Source organism: Plectropomus leopardus, chromosome 7 (genome assembly GCF_008729295.1).
Source record: "Plectropomus leopardus isolate mb chromosome 7, YSFRI_Pleo_2.0, whole genome shotgun sequence".
NCBI lineage: Eukaryota > Metazoa > Chordata > Actinopteri > Perciformes > Serranidae > Plectropomus > Plectropomus leopardus.
Genome location: NC_056469.1, coordinates 11,082,266 through 11,105,295, shown reverse-complemented (window position 1 = coordinate 11,105,295; position 23,030 = coordinate 11,082,266). Strand labels below are relative to the sequence as shown.

General features: G+C 39.5%; 1 protein-coding gene across 1 annotated transcript in view; it reads right to left on the bottom strand.

Annotated features, from left to right (window-relative positions):
* Nucleotides 1-23,030, bottom strand: part of ulk4 (unc-51 like kinase 4) — a 92,538-nt gene that overhangs the window by 13,451 nt on the left and 56,057 nt on the right. Inside the window, exons 31-35 of the mRNA XM_042489922.1 lie at nucleotides 20,263-20,311; nucleotides 17,514-17,619; nucleotides 9,794-9,963; nucleotides 6,073-6,174; nucleotides 1,387-1,581 (exon numbers count right to left, since the gene is read on the bottom strand). Of these exons, the coding sequence (XP_042345856.1) occupies nucleotides 1,387-1,581; nucleotides 6,073-6,174; nucleotides 9,794-9,963; nucleotides 17,514-17,619; nucleotides 20,263-20,311 (622 nt within the window). The remainder of the gene's footprint in view (nucleotides 1-1,386; nucleotides 1,582-6,072; nucleotides 6,175-9,793; nucleotides 9,964-17,513; nucleotides 17,620-20,262; nucleotides 20,312-23,030) is intronic.

The window sequence follows — 23,030 nt, the reverse complement described above, 5'->3', positions numbered from 1 at the left end:
GTGTCCCACGTGCAGAAACTATTTCATGACCCTACGGCCTAGCCAAAACATTAGGAATGCATTTTTACATAATTCATAGGGGGCTACAGAAAATCAGCCAATTTTTCACACTGGTCATGTCGACTTTTTAAGATCAATTTTCACTGAGCTGCCTTTACTAGCACAGGCTCTCTTTTACCTTGCTGTCCAAATTACTACTGGTAATTCTGAAAGGCTCTAGATTATAATTAATGACTAAATTTTTTTGAACATTCGACACCAACATTATTTAAATAACTTATTCCTAAAGTATCTGTACTATGACATTTTAAGTATGGTTACGTTAAGGCAAAAAAATGCTCCAATTTTGGTCAAAAGGTGAGCATTAAATCTTGGCTTGCATCAAACCCTGGTCCACAGCCTTACTTCCCTCCTTGCAACATACCAGCACACTGCTTTCAGCATTGCCACCGAGCATTGCCACTGGGCGTGAATCTTACACTGCAGAATCATCCAACATGAATTTATTTCCTGGGAAAGCTAGGCTGCAGATGTATACCAAAAATGTTGTTTGACTGCTTCAGAACTGGCTGTGCCTACTGTAACATGATACTTTGATCAGTATCTTATTTTGACAGTTCAGTTAACTGTCTTGTTGGCTTCATGATCCAAGAGACTGAGTTATTGGTCAAATAACAGCACACCTTGATTTAATTTCTAGCTAAATTAGTGAATTGTTACAGCACCATTTTATTGTTGTGTAAGTCTGTCTGGACAAGAAGCTGCAACAATGTTAAAACTGCCTCTTTCTAATGAATGTCAGCTGCAGCTGCTTCAGTTTTTTCCATGTAAGTACATGGAGCTAATGCTATTTAGGACATTTGGGGAATAAAAGCTTCACTAAATCTCCACTTGCTTTACTGCAGTGTGCTCTGTTACGAGAGACGTCTTTGCCCTGTACTACAAATCATTTTGACTATCAGACAAAATTGGACAGACCCTCGAACAGAGAGTGACAGGCAGATACAAACCAACATTTTTTCTCCCTCTCTGTCTTGCTCTCTCTGTCAGTCTAGTTCTGGAAAAACTACACTCTATTTTCAGAACAGCAGCACAGCAGGGCTGTCTGTGTGTGTCTGCACCGAGTCTGTTTTCATTATTCCAATATTTTCCTTCTGCAGGGGCTGCAGTTAATATTTCAACCCCCTAAATACAAACAAATACAGGGCCATGACTGTTAAATCGCACAGAGAAACATATTTTAGTGTGGTATGACCAATAATGGGACAGAATAAAATGTCATACAAGCAATGTTGACGTGTGTGAACATTTTTGTGAATCAGTACAGATGTTAGTCAGTCTATGTCCATGTGTCTCTCTGCATGCCTAAATGTGCACTGCACTCACCAGTCGTTTGATGATCCTGAAGGTTGTGCGTTGGATTCGGGGAGTCTCTGTGTGCATGTGTGTGCGCAGAACATGTGAGAAGCTTTGCAAACAGGAAGGTGACAGGCAGTCATAACTCTCTCCTCCATACAGCTGGACCAGTAGGGACAGACACTGAATAGTCTCCTCCCAAACCTCTTGGTTATCAGTGGACAGCTACAAGGAGAGAAAAACCATGAATAAATAGAGAGATGAAAAAGCTTAATGCACCATCTTTCAATTGACGTTACTGTTGTTAGTGTGGCCATGGGCTCTCCTTCTTCTGGGTGTACTTTTAGTGCATATCATGATTCAAAAACCTGAATTAGAAATCTGAGATTCATTCAAACAATAAAGTCACATTTTTACACACAGGTTAGCATACTGAAGCACACATTCAAGTGATAACTGTATAAAAATGTGTAATTAAAGCCACTATGTACAAAATTTACCATGGCTTATAGTAGTGTTTTGAAGCTTTTTATAATAATAATTCATAGAAAATTTTACACTCACACTGCGTTATTTACTATATTTGATATATCAATATATTTGGAGGTCATCTCAGGTAAATATCAAATATAAAAAATATAATATAAAAAAAATGTTACACAGAAGGTTTCAGGATCAATGTTTACTTAAAACTGCGTGCATCTTAACAAGATTTCTTCTGGTAACTGACCCTTGATAAATCTGAGAGCTCAATGCACTGAATAAATCATAGCAATTGCCATGCAAACCAACTGCTCTTCAGAACTGTATTCCTTTCAAGATATAATATGTAACATCTCCACATAAATGACAAGTTCTGTATTATGTATTTTGTTGAGTTGTTTACTCACATTATGCTAAATGTTTCCAACATTGTTCAAACCCAGAGAAATCTATAATTTTATTCATGGTAATGGCGTGGTTCATCTGGTTGCTTGTTAATGGTGTCATATCACATTTACCCCTCTAGTTGCTTTAAATTCTGGGAAAACACGGCGAACACCTAATGATACGCAATTGAAAATCACACAGTGTCACAGAATTTTACTCAGTAAGAGTGATACAAGATTTTTTTTCTGCTGCAAAGCATACATTTTTCAATAATTGTATGCCAATTTGCAACACAGTAATCCAGGGGAGACCCCGTTTATTAATATGATATTTCAGTACTATCAATCCAGGGCATTTGCTACTATGACATGGTGTTGTGGTCAAGACCATCTAAACTTAGACTAACATGGCCAAGCCCTTCAAAAAGGGGTCTTGAGACTGGCCTCGACACCAACACTGATCCCAAGTACTACAACGCTGTTATGTCAAGTGGCTCATGCCAGCCACCAATTTGTGAGGCAACTTTATAATGTTACAACAACAGTGTTTCCTACACAACAATTAATTTGTGGCAGCCTGCCACATACCAACATTGACCGCCACAGATTGATTCACTCATAAAAGGATAACCGCGCTGGGTTGCCCCATGATTGAAATCTTAACATAACATTAGTTACATTAGCTGTGTGGTTAGTGGACTCATCTAACACTAATGGTAAGGTAGCAAATCAACAAAAGGCTTTATTTGAATTAAAAGACATAACGTGAATAAGGTAACATGAATAAAACTTCAATATTTTTTCTTGTGCATGAACAAACATGATTTCTGCCTGAGTCAGGTCAGATAAATTTTCATCAGCAGTGGTGGTTAATTAAAAATAAAGACAACAGCTCCCGCGTTCCCAACCTACTTCACTACATTATTGAAATCCGTCTTGGGTTATTGTTTGGATTATCCGACCCCTTCCACCAGAAAATACATATTGTGCATTTAATACAAGGAAGTTTGCATTTTTATTGATATTAGACTCAGGGATCATATTGACACTGCTGCTCTGTCTAACCCACTAATCTCCCATGGGGCAAAGAGGCTGTGAGGAGGCCGGGGGTGTGTCAGCTGCCCCCTTAACCCTCTCATACAAAACCACACACACAGACGCCCACCCAACACTCAATGTGTCAAGTATAAGCAAAACCTCTATTGTGTCCCTTGAGACCTCCCCTTCTCCTCCTCCCACTTTCCTACAAACCCTCCTTTCTATCCTCAACTTCCCAGGATGCCTCACAGCACCCTCTCTCTTTTGCCTGGATTCTTCCTATGCCTGTGAATCGGACTTCAACCTCTCACCTTTATTCAATTTATTTGAACTAACAGAATCCTCCATCTTCTCTTGGCATACTCCTGAGCTCCTGGTATTCATCTAAGTTACTGTTTTGATTTGAAATGCACGGAAATTGCACGTTTAACTTTTTCAGTGTATAGAACATTGCAGAAGGCAAGCAATTAAATTTGACTGTAACTCTAATATTTAATTACTTCAATTATAAGTCTGTGATTTTGAGTGCAGATAAAGGAGGAGGTTATTTTGCATCCATTATTCTTTAATATCTGATTTTACGTGATTATTTAATCCTTAGTAGTGTGTATAGTGTCAGAAGGTGTGGATGTATGAATGTGATAACATTTCAACATTTCTGTAAGCAAAGAGATTGTATTCAGTCTTATCTTCCTGTTTTTCAGACTGCACTTTCTGTGCTGGGACTTGCAGATATAAGAGCCTTTTCTGCAGATTTCAGGGAATTAATATCTATAATAACTTGTATAATTACTTCAGTAAACTAGAATAATCATCTGCATGGAGCACACAGGCAACGTGCAAGGAGCATACTGAAGTTATATAACATTCCTACACTGATTTCATATGTAGCATAATTAGTACATTTGCAGAAAGCTACATAACCTGTAACTTGGACACTTTAACAGAACCGGTTGAAGGTATTAGACAGAGGACACTGAGTCTGTTTATGAAAGTGCATTACAAGCACTTTAAGGGTCGCTTTGAAACTAGTTTACAGTACAACTATTTAACTAATTTCATTACCATAACAGAGATATACGCACTTCTTTGGAAGACAGCTAATTAAGGAAGAACTTTTAAATGAGCTTGATCAGAAGTGTTGCTGTTTACAAAGCAGTCAGATGTGGGAGTAGGTTTGAGGAGTAGTCTGGAAGGAAGCTGTAGATTTAGATACTCCAGCACTGGCAGACTGTCTTACTGGTCTTACTAGATTCATCTAGGTTTACAGAAGATTAGTTTCATTTTACAGCATTGGTGTCGATCCCCTGAGAGATGATTAGTTTACCTTCAAAAAGGTTGGTTTACCTTCAAAAAGAAAAGTTATTTTAGATCTCCTAAAATTTACCAAACTATCTTGTTAAAGGCAGTTCAAACAAATTTAGCGGTCAAAACTGTGAAATGACACAAAAATCTCTAAGATGACACACATTAATTGTAAAAATAACTGTACTGGTTATCAGCTACTGGCTGCAGAGCCCCAGACTTGGGCACTTCTGGTGCTGGGACCCATCTCCATCGCTAGGACCCATGGTGGAAAATCACACATGATGGCACATGAATAAAGTTGAAAAATCATATTTGTTTATGACTCCCTCTTTATAATACCTTATGTTCATATGCCACTGTATTGTACTGGGCAGAGTATTGTTTTACAGTGTTTAAAGTTAATACATAAAGCAGCCTACTGAGTGTACATTGTATCACATCAATGTCTCTGTATATAAGTATGTCTATTATAAGCCTACAAATTTAGCTTCATGTTTAGGTTACATATGTTGTGTTTGTCATGCTTATAGTTATTAAATAAGTGTATTAAATGCTTAGAAGAAAATCATCAGGTACCATAGCATGAATTCATTGGTTTGAATAAGCCACAGGCCCTCCAGCAATGACACCAAGATAAACAATACAACCCAATATGTGCCATATAATGACTAAGGTAATTTCAGCTAATGTTTAACTTTGCTAGTGACATAGACATAGCTTGCTAAAATTAACCAACTCCTACTTCAAGTCATTTGCTGCTTAAAGTTACATTAAAAGTAACAGTTAAACTGAGATATCAGGTTGTATCGTTTACTTTGGTGTTATAGGTGGAGGGTGTGTGGCTTATTCAAACTAATAAACCTATGCTATAATATCCTGAAGATCATTCTTGGCAGGCTTACACAATTTCAGACTTCCTTCTCCAAGCTCAGGATTGAAAAAGGTCCAACGAAGGAGGTGGAACCAACCCTAGAGCTCTGCAGCTAGACCCCTTTCGTCAGTTTCAATCTAAGCAGTTGATTTCAACTAGAGATTTTTATCTCTTATCAGTTATTGCATTTTTTACTTGTATTACTCAGTCTGATAACTAATACAAGCATTACTCATGTGTAGGAGTCATACCCAGAGACTTATTCTCACACAACATAACGAAACACCCAAAGAAATACAGTATGTATGTTCTCTCTTTCTGAATTTCTCTCTTTGTCACACACACACACACATACACAAACACAAGCACATGCACACACATGCAGACGCACACACACACTTCCTCGCATAAATAAGAATACATGCACAGTTTGTCTCACTGAATCAGGCATACACTTAAAAATACAGTGCACAAACATGCATGCAGAGGCAAACCCAGAAAATATTTATGTATGCATGCAAGGTATTGCACACACATGCACGCACGCACGCAGGCACGCAGGCACACACACACACACACACACACACACACACACACACACACACACAGCCCTGTGAGTGTTGGTCTCACCATGTGAATGAGGTGTGTGCTGAGTTGGCTCAGGGGTCTGTTTTCCAGGAGCAGCTTCTCTGCTGCCTCCATTTCTACTGCTGGACAAGATAGCCTCTGGCTCTATACACACACGCGCACACACACACACACACACACACACACACTCATGTTAAATCATTTATAGAGATTTGACAGTCAATAATGATGGATCCAGAGACCTGCCAAGACAGATTCTGACAGACTGAGACAGACGGAGAAAGACACACTGATAGACTAAGAGAGGAAATAGTTTTTTCTGCATACGTTGTGTTATTTTAACCCTTTTTTAACACTTTAAGATGTGTTCAGGACAGCACACGTTGAACACTTGTCTTTATTTGTCACATCAAGTTTTTCTTGAATCTCATTATGACTTCAGTCTTCTCACCTTCTCTATTTTTTTCTGCCCCCCCTCATTAGCACCTCTGTCCCTCACTTTGGCTTATTTTAGTTCAGTTCATGCCTACAGTGGAACTTCAGGCCAATTAGCCGTGGAATAATGTGATTAATACTGGCACATATTTTCTCTCTGTCTTCCCCAAAGTCACTTCCTCTCCGTTATGCTCGCTCTCTCCTTCCCTTTTTTCTCCTGTGGTATATATAATCTCTGACTCTCTCTCTCTCTCTCTCTTGACCAACGGAGTAATAGTTTGGGGAGAGCGGTCTAGTCACGTCCTCTCTCCTTATCAGACCTTATTACCCAAATGAATTTGGTTTGGGCCTAAGTTTTCTTTTTAATGAGCTTTGCATTTCTCGCAAAATTGATTTCCGCTGCACATTCTGCTTGCTCCCTTTTCCATCCCTGTCTCTTCCCTTCTATCATCCATCCTTTCCTCTCCCTCTTCTGTCCTTCCTCTTCCACCCAGTATTTTACCCTGCCTCCCCTTTAGTCCCACCACCCCCCTGTCCAAGCATTAATATGTATGCGTTGGGCTGGGGTGCACACTATAGGGGGACGGGGGCTGGTGTGAGTGTATGTGAGCGTATGTGAGTGTGTGCGCGTCTGTGTGTAGGGAGGCAAGCTGAGGACAAAGCCAGTGGTGATAATGAGGCCGCAGGGACATAGCCAGACAGGCCCCTCTGTGTATGCCTGTGTGTGTGTGTGTGTGTGTAAGTGTGTGTGTGTGTGTGTGTATGTGTGTGTGTGTGTGTGTGTGTGTGTGTGTGTGAGTCCCAGGGACTCGGGACCTCATCCGCTTTCTCCTGAGTCCACAACTTCAATATTGCAGTTGCTTAAACCTGCTAGCTTCCACTGCACACATCAAAAACACACACACACATACACACACACACACACACACACACGCCTTTAGGGACACGATACAAGGGCAACATTTTGAGGGAATTGACTTTGTGATTCAGTTGGTGATTCTGTGCTCGACAGAGATAAAATTGGTGAATAGTGGCGAATCAATGTGGGAAATACATCAGCCTATAAGGACCCATGTACCATGATAGAGCAAAACAGCTGAATTTAAAACAAATACATGAAAAAAAGAATAAACCATTGTGATTTTTAAATAATTTCTTTGCAAAGTGTTTTTTATAAGTATTTATTATAAAAATAGGCTGTATGTTTGTGAGGAGATGGGTTTGTAACTTGCAAGAATACTAGCCAGGGCTAGACTATTATGTTGGCGTGATTGGGCAAAAATCTCATAGTAGAGAATAGAAGAGAAAACTAGAGTTCTGCATTTTCTCTTGGAAATTTTTCACTGTTCACATTCCTTCCGGTGGTAAAAGACTGAATTAATGACGGAGAATCCCACAGATAAATGTTGCTATTTGAACGTTGGCAACAACTGGTGCCTACACTACAGAGCAGCCCCAAAAAAAGGAAGACAGACTTATCATAAAGAGTCTGATGTGTCAATGCGTTTCAACCAACAGGTCTGTGCAATTCAGTTCATTTCGGAACACATTTTTTTTCCATTGTCTGAAGTTATGGATGGTACCTTTCGTACCTTTAGAACTGTTTCCATTTTTGGTCACCCCTCTGCTTTGGGTACCTAGCACACAGATCTGGAACCAAGAGGTGGAGCTGGAAACACTGCAGTCCGTTCATTGGTCAGTGGAGAATCAACATACTGTGCTCAGGGCTGAGCTGGTTTAACCACTGTTCATACATTTTTTAAACATTAGTAAACTCTAAACTAACTAAACTATAAAATAAAAGGATGTTCGCAGCCTCTAGCGGCAGCTGTAGACTGAGAAAAAAATAATTCATTGACTGGGCTAGCTGCCGACAACTTTTAAGGTTAAATCTAATCCTCACTTGGAGAAAAAAACATTTAGGGATTGTCGGAGCTTCGTTCGGTGTGCTCGGGCAGAATAAACGGGCAGAGTCGATGCACAAACCTGCTATAAATATCCCATAGAGAGACTGTCACTGCAGCCTGCTCTTTTTTGCACAGCTCCATTCTGTGGACAATAAACAGAGTGCAGAGTTCTTCTTCTTCCCTGAATCACCGGGAAACAAGGAAATACAGCGAGTGCCACTGGATGGAGCAGCAAGTGACAACAATCCCGTCCACATGTAAGAGTACTTTGTGCGGTGGAAACGCTGCACAGATCTAGGGTCTAGGTTCCTCTTTGGGGGGGGTACTTTTGGCTCCAAAGGTACTATACTGAAAGCCTATGGCGGAAACGCAGCTTAGAGTCTTGCGATAAACACAATAAAACACATGTTTATATCGGCAAAGTGTTTCAGAAATAGAGAGAAAATGTTGCTAATAGTTTAGCCTTCTGTTAACCAGAGCTAAAGGCTCAGAGCTGCAGCTTCACATTCATATATTTGTAGCTAACATTAGCTAGAGCCTTAAACCAGAGTGTATGCTCTACCTCACTCCCTCCACTAGACAACCTCAATGCGAAAAGAATAGGCAGCAGCTCCTGATAAACCCCAGTCAGTGGCGGTAACAACATAAATCCAGCCAGCACCAGAGAACAGTACCCTTCTGACCCAATGCTGCCACCACCAGTCCGCTGAGACTACCAAATTCAAGTTGCTATAGCCGCCAACCAAAGTTGATCCCCAGAGCAGCTGCCCGTCCTTCCCTTGGCCAAGCAGTCCACAGTGGCGGAGAGTAAGGCATAGCTTGTCTCATTTGTGGTCTGATAAACAGAGTGAACTCTACAGTGAATTAAGATAAAGAAATCAATGTATGTGAAACACTGGGTTACTGTATGAATCGCATGCATATGCCTAAGGTTGCCTGGTGAGAGGAGCTTAGAACCAAAAGGAGAGAGCTGCAGGAGAAGGGTGTATTTTCAAATTCTGCAGTATGTTGATGTTGTTATGTCTGTGTTTTTGCAATTTCTGCTTACCATGGTTTTAAGGTCCATTTATGTGATTATCAGTGGGATGTCATTCCTAAAATGTTAAAATACAGAAAAACGGCGAAGAAAGTTCCATTTCTTTTTGTTGAGTTACTCAAAGGACCTTGATTTGTTTAATTTTGAGATTTTTTATTTCATCCAGCACTGCACTGTACAGCTTATTAACATAATCTGTTGTTGGGGAAGGGCATTTTTAAAGTACAGTGCTAAAACATTTATGAACTGAAAGATGGTGCTGGAAGTTCAAAGGTTTTTTTAGTATACTTTCTTATCTGTTCTATGCCTTGCTCAAGGGCAGCTTGGTAATCAAGACAGGGCAGAGAGTGTCTTGTTCTCATTAGTTGTGCTTGAGTGATCATACCTGCAGTGCAGAGCGGACGACAACAGATGTTTGTTTTAAGATGTTGTGAAGCAGCTCCAGAAGGGCTTGTAACACGAGATGGCTGACTTTTCTCCCAGCATGCCCCTCTCTCTCATCCAGGTGGACTAGTGCAGCTTCTGAGAGGGTGCTCACCACCACCTCTATTAGACCTGTGCAGTGGAAGAGAAGTATTTGAATAAAGTTACTGGATTTTTGGATACAGGGGTTTGTTTGTCACTAGAGTCTACTATTTTGGTACCATCAAGTACATTAAACATTGCACAGTTAACATCATAACAGACTCTAAGCACATGGTCATATTAATAAAATATGCATTCAAATAAATGTAGAAAAGTAGTTAGAAAAATGTAAAATTTACAAAAATGCTTCTTTGCTTACAAGCTTATTAATCCATTGATGTAAGCTGAAATCATAGATTTTAACTAATCAAACAACCCTACTTTTATATTCCAAACAACCAACACACCTGCCCCTCCACATGTATATCTGAAGTATAAAGAATAATATTATACTTGAGGCTGACCTGAGTAAATGTCTAACTGTAGGCTCTGGTTTGACTCCACAGAGGATCGATAGCTCCTGTACAGGGTGACACTCTTCCTCTAAAGTTGATCAGCATTTTACTGTCACTAATTTGCATGGCAGGGAAAAATAGCTGAATTTCACTTTCAGCTATTTAAACAGAACTTGAAGCTGTGCTGGTTGAATTCCTATGTGGAAATATGGTAGTATTAACACAGCCAAGTCTGCAGAATGGTAACAAAAACAGCAACAACAAAAGATAACTCAAATTAGATGCTCTTCTAAAAATACATTCTGTTCTCTTCGTATCTGTCTTCCCTCTCACCTCACTCTATCCGTCCCTCGAAAACTGTCCAATGTAGAACAGGTTGTAAAGCTGCTAACCCTTGCAAAGCCATGAATAAGTAGCTATTGCTAAAGTGCAAAACCATGTTCTTTGCTCATTAAATTTAACATGACATAGAAGATACTCTGCATTTTGCAGCTTGATCTATGTAGTTATTGTACACCTCTGTCCCTGAGGTGCGCTCTCTGCACATCTCTGTATGTGAAAACTGGATAGACTCCGCTCTCACTAAGTTGTCATGACACATGCCTTCCAATGAATGCACAGCCAATACGTTGGCTATCAATAACTCCAAAGTTATACTTCATTTTCATTTTTGTGCACAAGAAGGTAACAGTTAGATAACTGTCTTCACTGGGGAAAACACACCCAGTGTTATTTTCTATCCCAATAGATCTTTATTTAGAATGTAGAAGTGTGTTTGTGTGTGTGTTTATTTTTGTGAGTGAAAGTGCAACTCTGCAGACACTAGAAAGCTATCAAGCTAGCCTGCTGTCAGTGAGATGTACTGTTACTTTGTCAAGCTGCCTCATAATTAAATAAACAGAGCTGCTCTACTTTGGACTGTTCAGTCAAACAAAGACCTCCTCTGCTGTTAATGTGCTCTGACAATTCATTCCTGTTCAGACAAAAACTCTGTTCTAGATAGTTGCTCATGTATATGTTAATACCCCTATTCTGTTATTCTCTTTTGAGAATATAAAGTAGCATAGCCACCTGCATCGAATTAAAAGACAAACAAAAACAAAACCGTTTATTCTAGAAAATGAATAAACATCCCTGATATTTTGGTCACCTATTAACCAGGCATTATAGATGCAGAATTAATCAAAACAAACTTTATTCTTTGATTGTTTACCTGAACACTTGAGGCATATTTTCATTTTGGCAAAATACATAGATAGCAAAGAATGTGCTTGTAACTGGTGATCATGTGGACTATTGTGATATAAACGTCCCTTCTTAGGAATCATAATTTCCTAACTGGCTGAATCAATGCTGTAAAAATCTGCCAAGGTCACATTCAGACAAAACGGCACTAAACACGCCAAAATGTAGGTATTTGTGATTCCATACTCTACCATGACTATATTGACACACATTTTAAAAAGCTATAGCTATGCATTGATTTGAAATGGGCTACAACGCAAGGGGAGGGTTACAATAGTACTAAGGAAGTAGTGAAGAGCATATCCAACATTATATGCCTCCAGAGTTTTCAATTGCTTGTGACACATTGGCAGTACTATGTGACTTGTCAGTTCTTTTGATTTGGTCCCATCCAAACAAAACTCGCCTGAGCACAGACCAAAGACACAAATCACTGAGCATGTACATGTATACTGTATTTCACTGACATTGCGCACAGATGCTTGTTTACAATACAATGACACTTATTTGACTGAATTTCTGTAGCAATGATGAACAAAATGTGGTTAAAGAATAAAGCTCAATGATATGAATAAACAAATTAGCTGAACCAGAAGAGGCATTTATATCCACATCAATACCACTAAAGGAATGTGACTATGGCAACAAAGCTTGCAAAGCAGAGTGTGTACTGCATTGTAGGTTGATAGATAGTTAGATGATGCCATCTATTCTTCTCAACTGTTTCTCAGCTGACTGAATCTCTAGTAATCTGAAAGACACATAAACATTTTCCCACTGCAGTCTCCAGTTTAAAATATTGCATTTCAGTTGCATTGCTTGACCCTCTGTGGGTACTCTTGATTAAATTATGCACAACAAGCACCAAGCTGCTGCAAAATAGTCACACAAACCTTAAAGACAAGGTTTAACTGATTGCCTCTAATGCTTTTCAAATGATGCTGCACAAATCACCAGGAGTGCGGGAGAGAGAGACATCCTGGGAGTGCACTGAACACAAACAGCTAACAAAGTTCCATAAAAAATAATTAAAAGAATAATGTGATCAGCTAATGAAATGCCCTTTTATCCATAGAACGGAAAGAAAACTAGACAGCGTGGATGGATATGTGATAAGGATGCACCAAATTCTAGGCCAATATTGATGTTTAAAATAACAACTTGGCTGATAGCCTATGCATGTTTTCTTTATGTTGATAAGCACATCTGCAGCTCAGTCTATTTTTCTTCTCATCTAAGAGGTGAGATGAAGAGAAGCAAGGTGCTTACTGAAAGTGAACTTGACAACAAAACCCCACATGTGCACAGCACATGTTGCACTCCTACATCACGCCAGTGTCGGGTTGAACCAGTGGCTTCTCAGAATCAGAAGCTTGGTATTGCACCTAATTCTTTCCAAGTCTGACCGTAAATAAAGGACAAAACATTTAGCCAGTGCAAAATTGACTTGACAAAACAGATAATCAACAGTTACTGCCATCGGTAAATATCATCTTATTGTGCAAAGTGATCCAGTCTTATCTTGGTTTGACTCCTTTTAGATTTTAAGTCAGGTATACATTAGGAATCGCTAACTGAAAGGTAAACATGCATATGCACGCATGCAACACACACGCACACACGTGCACACACACAGGCTTTTACTGTGGGTATCTTTTGCAGGTGAATATAAAATGCATATGGCTTGCTATGGTCAGTATGAGCTCTGTGCATGTGTGTTTGTGCATAATGTAATAATGAGTATTGCTGTGACTTACAGGTATGGATGTGTATGCCTCTTTAAATTGTGTGTGCGTGCGTGTGTTTGTGTGTACAGGTTAGGATAGCTAAGGCTAATCAGAGGGAAAGCAACCTCACTGAGTCAATTCTCAAGTCATATTTTAAAATGTCACATAGGTACAAATGTTACTTGACTTGTTACTAGACTAGAGGAATAATTTATGAGTGGAAGCCATTGTGCTCTGTCCTATTTTAGAGTTTGGACTTTAACTAGGCTAAAAATAGATATTCTACAATGCTTTGCTGTATTATTTATTTATAAGCCACCGTAAAATGAGTTCTGTTGGGAATCAACAGGATGGATTGCTTCAGAGCATCACTGTCTGAGCAAAGTGGGAAAGTTTTGTGGGAACAGAAAAACCTACTAAACTAATTACATATAATTAATGGATAATGTTTCAGCTAATTTAAATTAAATCTAAATTTGAGTGTATACATTGAGTGTGTAATATGACTTTCCCTTAATGTTTGCAGCATCTCTGTTAGTCTTCCTCAAGGATGGAGTCTAATCATATGTGTGCTTAATATGTTTATTGAACAACTAAATGCAAATGGCTTTACCCTTCAGGCATTTAACTGGTAGGTCCTGGGCTAGATACAGCCTGTGACTGATTTTTGAAAGTCCTTTTATTGATTCCCATCATCAAATTAATGAAAAACATATTTTATTCATTATTGTGTCTAGAGTGATTGCACCCATTTTTTTGGTCATGTCTGATAACTAACAGAAGTAGAAATACTCATGCACTGGACAAGACAATAACCTGACAACAGGAGTAAAACTGTCATCACAATTTTGCACTCTAAAAATAAACTAAAAACCGACCTCAAACCCACATGACAAAACAGGTTTCTTGTGAATGCCTTCTAAAATATCCTGTGACTGTTCAAAAGATTATTACAAGCCTTTTCTGATGAGTTAAGGTCTAGTTAAGTTTAGTCAACCAAAGTCGTGGTCAGATTTAAGGTTAAGGAAATATTACCACATTGCCACATATGTATATACAGTATTATATTATACAATAAAAGACATGTTGGTTTATTCACACTGGGATGCTGTTCATTGTTGTACAAAATACCCCAAATCTCTATAAATCAATAACTTTTCACTGCAATGCAAACTGCATTAGTATCGTACAATCTTTGCACAACATAAACTCAACACACAGCAAAACATCTTACATTTACTGTCAAACAGGTCTTATTGATTGCTGTTATGTAAAGTTGTCAATCCAATGACCTCTTGGGTGCTAATATGAAAACATTAATATGGAAGACAGATCTTTGTGGTATAAATTATGCCCAGAGGTGTAATTGATTGGACACATATGGACATGATGTGGAAGAACCATTATAGAATTTTTTATACACTGTTTGGGGAAATAACCTGAACCCAATTTCAAATGGCAATTTATTGATGCGTGTTCCACGTTAGATAACACCGGCACAGAGGCAATTACCTAAAACATTCCTCTGAGCTTCTTACAGAAGGCCAAGAGAAATAATAAGGATTGGTGGCAGATCAGACTCAGAGAGGAACCTCAGAGACCCTGAAGGATTCTGAAGTCACTTGAAGTCCCTGAAGACGTCTTTAATTAACTGAAGAGGACGTAATGTGCATTTTCTTGTTTGTTTGTTTGTTTTTTTTTATATATAATGTTACAATGTCAAATACTCACATTATACATGCCCTTAGTATTTAAAAGAAGTCCCTGTCTGCAAAAATCTGAGGCTTCATACTGTTCTGAATACTGTTTGATACTGTTTGTCTTTCCAGACAAGCTTGCATTGGCTTGTGACTCAGGGGTTGATCCGGATACAAACACTCCTGAACTTTTGGGCATTGTGTGCTCTAGATGTGTCCATTTCCTAATCAAATCCCACACTCTGCTTGTCGATGTGTCTGCAAAATGAGACTCAAATTCACTCTAAGCAGAGAACCTTTAGGCTTCAAATCCTTATGTAACAATCAGATTACAAGCTAGAGTTTCTAAATTAGCCTGCTGCATGTTCACAAATTAAAACTGAGACATTCACAATCATATAAAATAATAAAAAGAACTTTGTTTAGGAACCATCTCTTGTCACTAAGAATTGTCACCAATTGTCACTAACTTCAACCTAAAATGTTCTCCTCTATCATCCCATCCCTCCTCCCTATCTCCTCACCCAAATGCACCACATTCTCTTCCTGTGTATCCCATTCTTCCTCTCTGTCACCTCTCTGCTACCCTTTTTACCTCCCATTTTGCTTTCCTGGCTCTGTCATCTTTTCCCTCTCTTCTCTCTCATGCTTTTTTTGCCATCTTCTTTCTCTTTCTGTTTGTTCCATTCTCCCTCCCTATCTCTGCCTTTCTCTCTCTTTGCTCCCTCTGTCTTCATTCCCCAGGGGGTATTATCTCAGTCGGAGGCAAATCTGCCCAATTATAAACCTCATCTCCTCTCTCTCTCTCTCTCTCTCTTACACACACTCACACACGTACTGGGCGCTCCTGCATCCACCGCCCCCCACATTCGCACACACATCTCCTCTCTGTCTCGCATATACACAGAAGCATAAGCACAAATACATTCACACAAGCACAAAAAAACTATCTCCCTATTTTGCTCTTCTTCACTGTCTATTTCATTTCCTCCTAACACACACAAGCACAAACACACAGACTCACACATACATGCTCACACACCACCCTTCCCCTCCTCTCTCTGTCACACCTTAAAAAGCCAATTATACACGCTTTCTCCCTTCTCCTCTTCTTTCCTCCTCTCCCTCTCCCTTCTTTCTTGCCATCGCCACACTGATCTGGAGTGAACCACAACTAAGCAAGGGGAGAAAGAGGAGAGGAGTAGATAAAAAGGGAGCCCAAAATAGAGGATAGGGGAGAAGGGGAAAATGGGAGCAGGGGGAAGGAAAAAGAGGAGATGATGGGGCAATATGTGAGATTGGAATAGTGGATGGTAGGAGGAGAGGAGAAGGAGGGACAAGAGGAGAGGAAGAAGTTCATACAGTGAGGAGAGAAGAGGAGAGGAGAGGAGAGGAGAGGAGAGGAGAGGAGAGGAAGATAGCGTTAATTGCCCGGCCAGTATTAGTGCTGGGTTGACAGTTTCTTGTTGAGAGGGGAGCTGATTGGACGATAATGATGCTGACTACTGAACTGCCGCACTGCTGACCCAATGGAAATAGAAGGAGAGGAAGGGTTGATAGGGGTGGTGGTGTTTTTGGGGAGGCAGTGGGTGCAGAGCAAAAGATGGATAGACACAATGAGACACAAAATGATGAGTGAAAGACAGAAAGAGAGAGAAATAGCCATAGTCCTAAATAGAAATTCGAGGAGGCAAGTATTATTGTGTGCATTTTCATTGCCACTGAGAGTTGCAATTACAGCACTGAACTGTGGGTCCTGAAAGATTTACATATGCACACATACACACGCATACGGGCGTGCGCATGCACACACACACAGACAGACAGACAGACAGACAGACAGACACACACACACAGATAAATATAGAGGCAGCAGTATTTATAAATGTTTCCTTGTAAGCATCTTTAATTTACTGTATTTAATTTACTGCATTGCTATTTCTTCCATCTCGTTTAAGTCCTAATTCCAAACTAGCTCATGGGAAATAAAATAGTCCTAAAACAACCTAACTTCTAGAAAATGTCCTCGTTCCAAGAGAAAACACACCATAAATTTGACTCCCCCCTCTGGAATCACTTGCAATCAACAGGAAACTCTAATATTATTATATTATTGAGTTTCACCATAGCTGAAGGACAAAAAGCATTGCCTTTGCCTCATGCAAGTGCATGCAGACACACACACGCACACACACACAGACACATACCCACACACACAGCCAAGGTTGTTGACCAAAAAAGCATTTTGCTGCAGCAGAACAGCAGGCTGGGGAAAACAAGATGTCAACAAGTAAAATGACAATAACTACTGCCAGCAGAGATACATGATATCGACACTCAGTAGGTGCAGCAGGGTCAATGACAGACAGGCCTCTGGGACTCACTTAACTCACTCACTAATAGTAGTACTGTACTGGTGTAAGAGGCAGTACAAAACAAGGTTGTTGTTTTTTACAATGCTGAGAAAAGTTAAATCTTCATTCTCTTCAAGCATAATGTATGTAGACATACTATACCTTGTTGGTATTGTGGCTCCAGGTCCAAGACTGTGTCTCCACTGAGATTACACAGCAAAGCGACTGCATTCTGGACCAGCCCACTGGTAACATCACTACTGTTTGCCTACAGAAATTAAGAGGGATAGCTAGATTACAGGTCAGCTAAAAAAAATCAGATTCCATAATTACTCCACTCTCAAAGCTTTCTATGTAGATTCTATTACATCAACTATCTATTAACCATTTAGTTTGTTGTGAAAATGCAAATGGCCCTATCTAAAGCCCCTGTTTGGTTTGTTTGTTCCAGGCAACTGATGACACAACATAGTATATTCTGTGGAAGAGAACCAGCTCCATATGTAGATATAAAAAGCTCATTCTAAGGTAAACAAAACACTATGATTCTTAGTTTCTGGATTATAAACTAATGGAAACATAGTTAGGAATATTGTTCACCATTTCCACGAAAATATCCTCCTAAATCCGACACTGGAACTTTAAGATAGATGATGGAAATAGAAGTAAGGTAGTGAACTTGGTGAACACATGGTGAACACTGTTAAGCACTGAAGCAACTTTTTGGCTACAGACTTTTATCATGCCTTAAACTTAAAACGCAATAGATACAGCTTTTGTACAAATAACCATGGCTGCAACCACTATTCAAAGAGGATAAGAGCGAGAGGGAACACTGTTCATCTCTCCAATCACCTTTAAAATTATAACTCAGCAACTTAAGTATAGAAATAACAATGTGTGTGTGTGTGTGTGTGTGTGTGTGTGTGTGTGTGTGTGTTTGTGTGTGTGTTTCCTTGAGGGAAAAGGGTTACAGTTATACAAACTCAAACACACCATTATTGACTTTGAATCTGTTCTGAGAACATAAATCTTTTAGCACATTGAATATACCCTAAAAACTTGTTGCACTTGAACCAAGACCCAAAATTTGAAGATTAGCTCCACACTACTCATGTTTATTTGTTTATGTAGCCTTGACTTATACAGAGTAAGTTGCCTAAATACTTTATGTCCTATATTATATATATCCTATACATCACATGGGAGGCACAGATGAGAATAGGATATGTTATCGGAGAAGAATCATACATTCTGCCTAATGTGAAAATTGTTACTGGGGCACAGTGTTAAGCAAAGGATAAAATTAATTGAGTCTATCAGAGGATGGTGTAGTTGTGACCTTTGATAATGAACTGATTTTTGAAGAGAACAGAGAGCAAGACTGTAGTCTCCACTTTCCTCTTACTCCTATCTCCTGAACCACTCCCTTCTCCTCCTCTGCTTTTTCTCTCCTTACAGTCTTCCTCTTCTCTATCTCCTCCATATAAAATATTGTCTGCTTCCTCTGCAGTAATTCACTTCTCCTTCTCTCTCCTGCCCTCATTTCACTATTTGATCCTCTCTGAGATACACCAGCTCTGCCTGCAGGGTCTATGCGCATCAGTGTGATCTGTGTACAGGCCGATAAGCCTGGCTGGTACTCATCATGTGCAGTAGCCTGAGGCTGAAGACAATGACATCAATTCACACCTAGGACAACCTGCCTGTCAGTAACAAAAAAAAATAGTAAATGACAAAGCTAATTTATTTTGATCTTTATGGACTAATGAGCCATGAAATGATTATCATGTGCATCACTAAAGCAGCAAAAACCTGACAAAGAGCAACGAAGAATAGGAAACCAAAGTGTATTTTAACTCAGTGACTCACTGTCCTGTACCTTAACTCATTCAACATGTATTAGTGGTGTATTTACAGAATGTACTGTATAACTGGGGCAGGGTTTATAAAAGTATTTGACTGCAACTCCATCTGATCAGTCCCCTGCCTCCTCAGGCACAACAACCGACCAGTTAAAGAAACATGGTCAGTCGGTTTCCTGACATCCTTTCAGGTCTGAAGCAGAACTACTTCATCATGTAGACAAATACAATTAGGTGTGTTTCTCCATGACAAGTGTGATCACCGGTGGCAGGTGTAATCAATCCAGATCACAGTGTTTCAGGCAGCATAAATCAATCCAAACGTGAGCAATACAGACGGCACTAATGGATCCCGACATGACTGGTTCAGACAGGAGTAAACAATCAGGAGAAGAGTTAATCAGGCTGTTGGATAACAGTGTTTAACATTCTGCATCGGCTAGTCGGAGCTGGACAAGCACCCATGCAGAACACTGATTATTTAGTGAGTCTGTGTGCGTGTGTGTGTGTGTGTGTGTGTGTGTGAGTGAGTGAGTGTGTGTATGCGTGTGCATGAACCATAAATTGTTTGCTGCAGCACAAGTGTTTTAGCTTGCTGAAAACAGATTGTACTGTTTGTGTGTTCATTAGATTGTGTGTATGCAAAAAGGGTCAGGTGAAATAAATTGTTTACTGGGAACGTTGTTATGCTTCGCTGATAACAGACAAGTGCTGTGTGTTTGTGTGTATGCATCTGTGTGGGATCTTAATAGTGGAGTCCATATTCTCACTCTATTAACCCCTCCTCCTCTCTATGGCTAACCTGCCAGTCAATTACACCAGCTCTCTAATAGGTCAGCACAGCTCAGACTAATTTACATAGCTACTTACTTAAAAGGGTAAGACGGAGCGAGTAAGAGAGGAAAGACAAAGAAGAGGGCAGGATAAGACTGAGCTGTAATAAGATACAGAAAGACCTTAAAATAAATACAGATTGTTTCATTAGCTGATTGTAAGACTCTTAAACTGAGTCACTGACTGATTGATTAAATAAGATGTTCTCTTACCATAATGAGACGAAAGACTGTTGGTAGAATCCTACTGTGTTTAATCAACCTGAAAAGGAAAGAGAAAAACACATATTGAGATAGAAGTAGAAAGACGAGGGTGAGAAATGTATTTAATTTAGAGGCAATTCACTGCACTGTTCACACATATACACACACAGAGCCACATGCGCACACACTGGGCTGTTTCATCTTCATTAAGGTAGGAGTTCTGCTACAACGACTCCTGTCTGGTACCAGTGGAATTGAGGAGACGCAATGAGAGCTGATGAAGTGAGAGGAGGTGAGGGAGGAAAGGGAAGGGCATGGAAAGGGGAGATGAGAGTCAAGGAGAGGATAAGGTAAGAGAAGATTACATTTGAAGAGGGAGAAAGTAGGGAGAGAGAGGAGTGGAACGAATGGAGATGAGTGAAAACAAACGAGTGATGTGGCTGAATCCACAGTGAAAAACTAGAAGAAAAGCTGTGAGAGCAGAAGAGAGAGGCAGAGAGATGGATGTCTATATCAGTAATGGCATTCTGTCCACTTACTGATTAAGGTTCTTTGATTTGCAACCAATTACTGTGTGGTTGCAGTGTCAACACATATACACACACACCTTGTGAGTGTAAGAAAGCATTCATGCTGTCATTGGAACAAAGCCAACTGAAGTCAGACAGTTGTTAATATGCTGAAGGTAACAAAGCTTGTCCACTGATTTAAAAATCTGTCTTCATTTTAACTATGATTTATAGCTTGTCTGGCAGGCACCAGACCACTTATTGAAACCTGTCTTAAGACTTTTCAGCAGCATACACGAAGGACTGAACTTTCGATTATGTGATGTCCTTCGAGCTATCTTAGAACGATGGTGTATCAACAGGAGGCCATCTTCACTTGATAAAAGTCAGATGTTCTGCAAGAATTGCATCTGGTCAGCAAAAAAGAATAACAAATTGCCACCAAGTCCACATAACTTTTTACATTTCCTTTGTCCCGCTTAAATGTTTTTCTTTCTCCAGTCAATATCCTACTTTATGTTCTATATGTGTGTTGAGATGTATAGTCTTTTCCTCATTGTATCTGATAACTTTTGCTGCAGCCCTGTAACCTACTTTTTTTCACAGAAATCAATTCGAGTTTTATTTTATCTTAATGTGGTTTGAGAGGATATTCCCCACACCATTACAGAAACTTATTTATTGGACCAAGCAGTAATTCCAGGCTTCAGGGGGTCATACACCAAAAATTTTCATGCAACCAACCTACTTAAACATTGGAATTTTTACAAAAAAGTGTCAATTCACCCCAAAATCAAAAATGCATACTTTTCCTCTTACCTTTAGTTCTATTGATCAGTCTATATTGTTTTGATGTGAGTTGTTGAGTGTTGAAGAAATCCAACTCATTCCCTTTGCCAAGTTGTCAAATGCTTTTCTCTGTGCGTCTCATACCAACACACAGCTGTACGTTATTACACATGGTCAATGTTGTAAAAAGGTTGCATGTAGGTTTAGCGACAAAACAACCTCAGGTCAGGCTTATAAAAAAAGATCATATTTTGGGTTAAATTTAGCACATTTGTCATGTAACATGAGTAACGTCATTGCACAGTAAAGTAGTTGAATTGTGTAATGTTACAGTGAAACAACACTGACCAGTTCTCAACACTCTCTCAAAACATATATAGTATGTCAGTTGCTCTCATTGTCAAATATTGATGCAAAAGGCTTTATGCTGAAGTTAGTTGGAAGCCCTACAGACGCTAGGGGGGCATCAATGTCACATCACGAAGGGCGTGACAAAGCAGCAGTATTTGGAGTGAATTGTCCCTTTAACCATTCTCTTTACACTCAGCCATGTATGTTACCTTGAATGAGTTCCTTCTTTGTTTGTTTCCTTATTGCGTGAGCCCATAACTATGTTGCAGCAATCAGCAAACCACTGAACTACAGATCTAACAGTATTTAAATGCATTAAAAAAGATGTTTCCTTTTAAATGAGCAGTGTTCATCTCCATCAGTCATTCTGAGAACACTCACTGTCTGTAGGACCAGTTGGCTTGTAGAAATATGGAGTTGTGGACACTGATCATCTCTCTGTAGTAGCTGTTTTTTTTCAAACCATGATAAATAAATCCAGAGATCAATGATGCACTTTATATTTAGATCTGTTCCCGATGTAAAGCCTGTTAAATGTGTGTGTGTGTGTGTGTGTGTGTGTGTGTGTGTGTGTGTGTGTGTGTGTGTGTGTCTGACTGTGTACGTGTCTGTGTTTGTGTTTGTAGATGTGATGGATGGCCTCCCATTAGGAAGGTGACAGGCTGAGAGATGAGAGGACAGGCCAGGCCAGCGCGACATGATAAACTGGAGCACCTTTAAACGACCAGCCATACATCAATAGACACAGCGCACAACACCAGACATTGAACAACCCACAGCACAACAGATCGCCTCTAAAATAACAAACACAGATGAGACAATCCTGACTACATTAGTCATACATCATCAGCATTATCTTTATAATAGATAATATAAAAACTATCACACTATGGACAGTCACTACGATAGATTAACCTCTGCTCCACTCAAATTGACTGCTGTCAGCTACACTTACAGCTCAAAAGCTTCATCTTGGATGATTCTGAAAGGTTAGCGAACCTTTATTATATATATTAAAAGAGAAAAGATAAACAAGTCAGAAGATTATATTTTAGCATTAGAACGTTTCAGTCACTGGAAAGTTCTTCCCCAGAGGATGGTCCAATTATTCCCAAATGACACACCTTA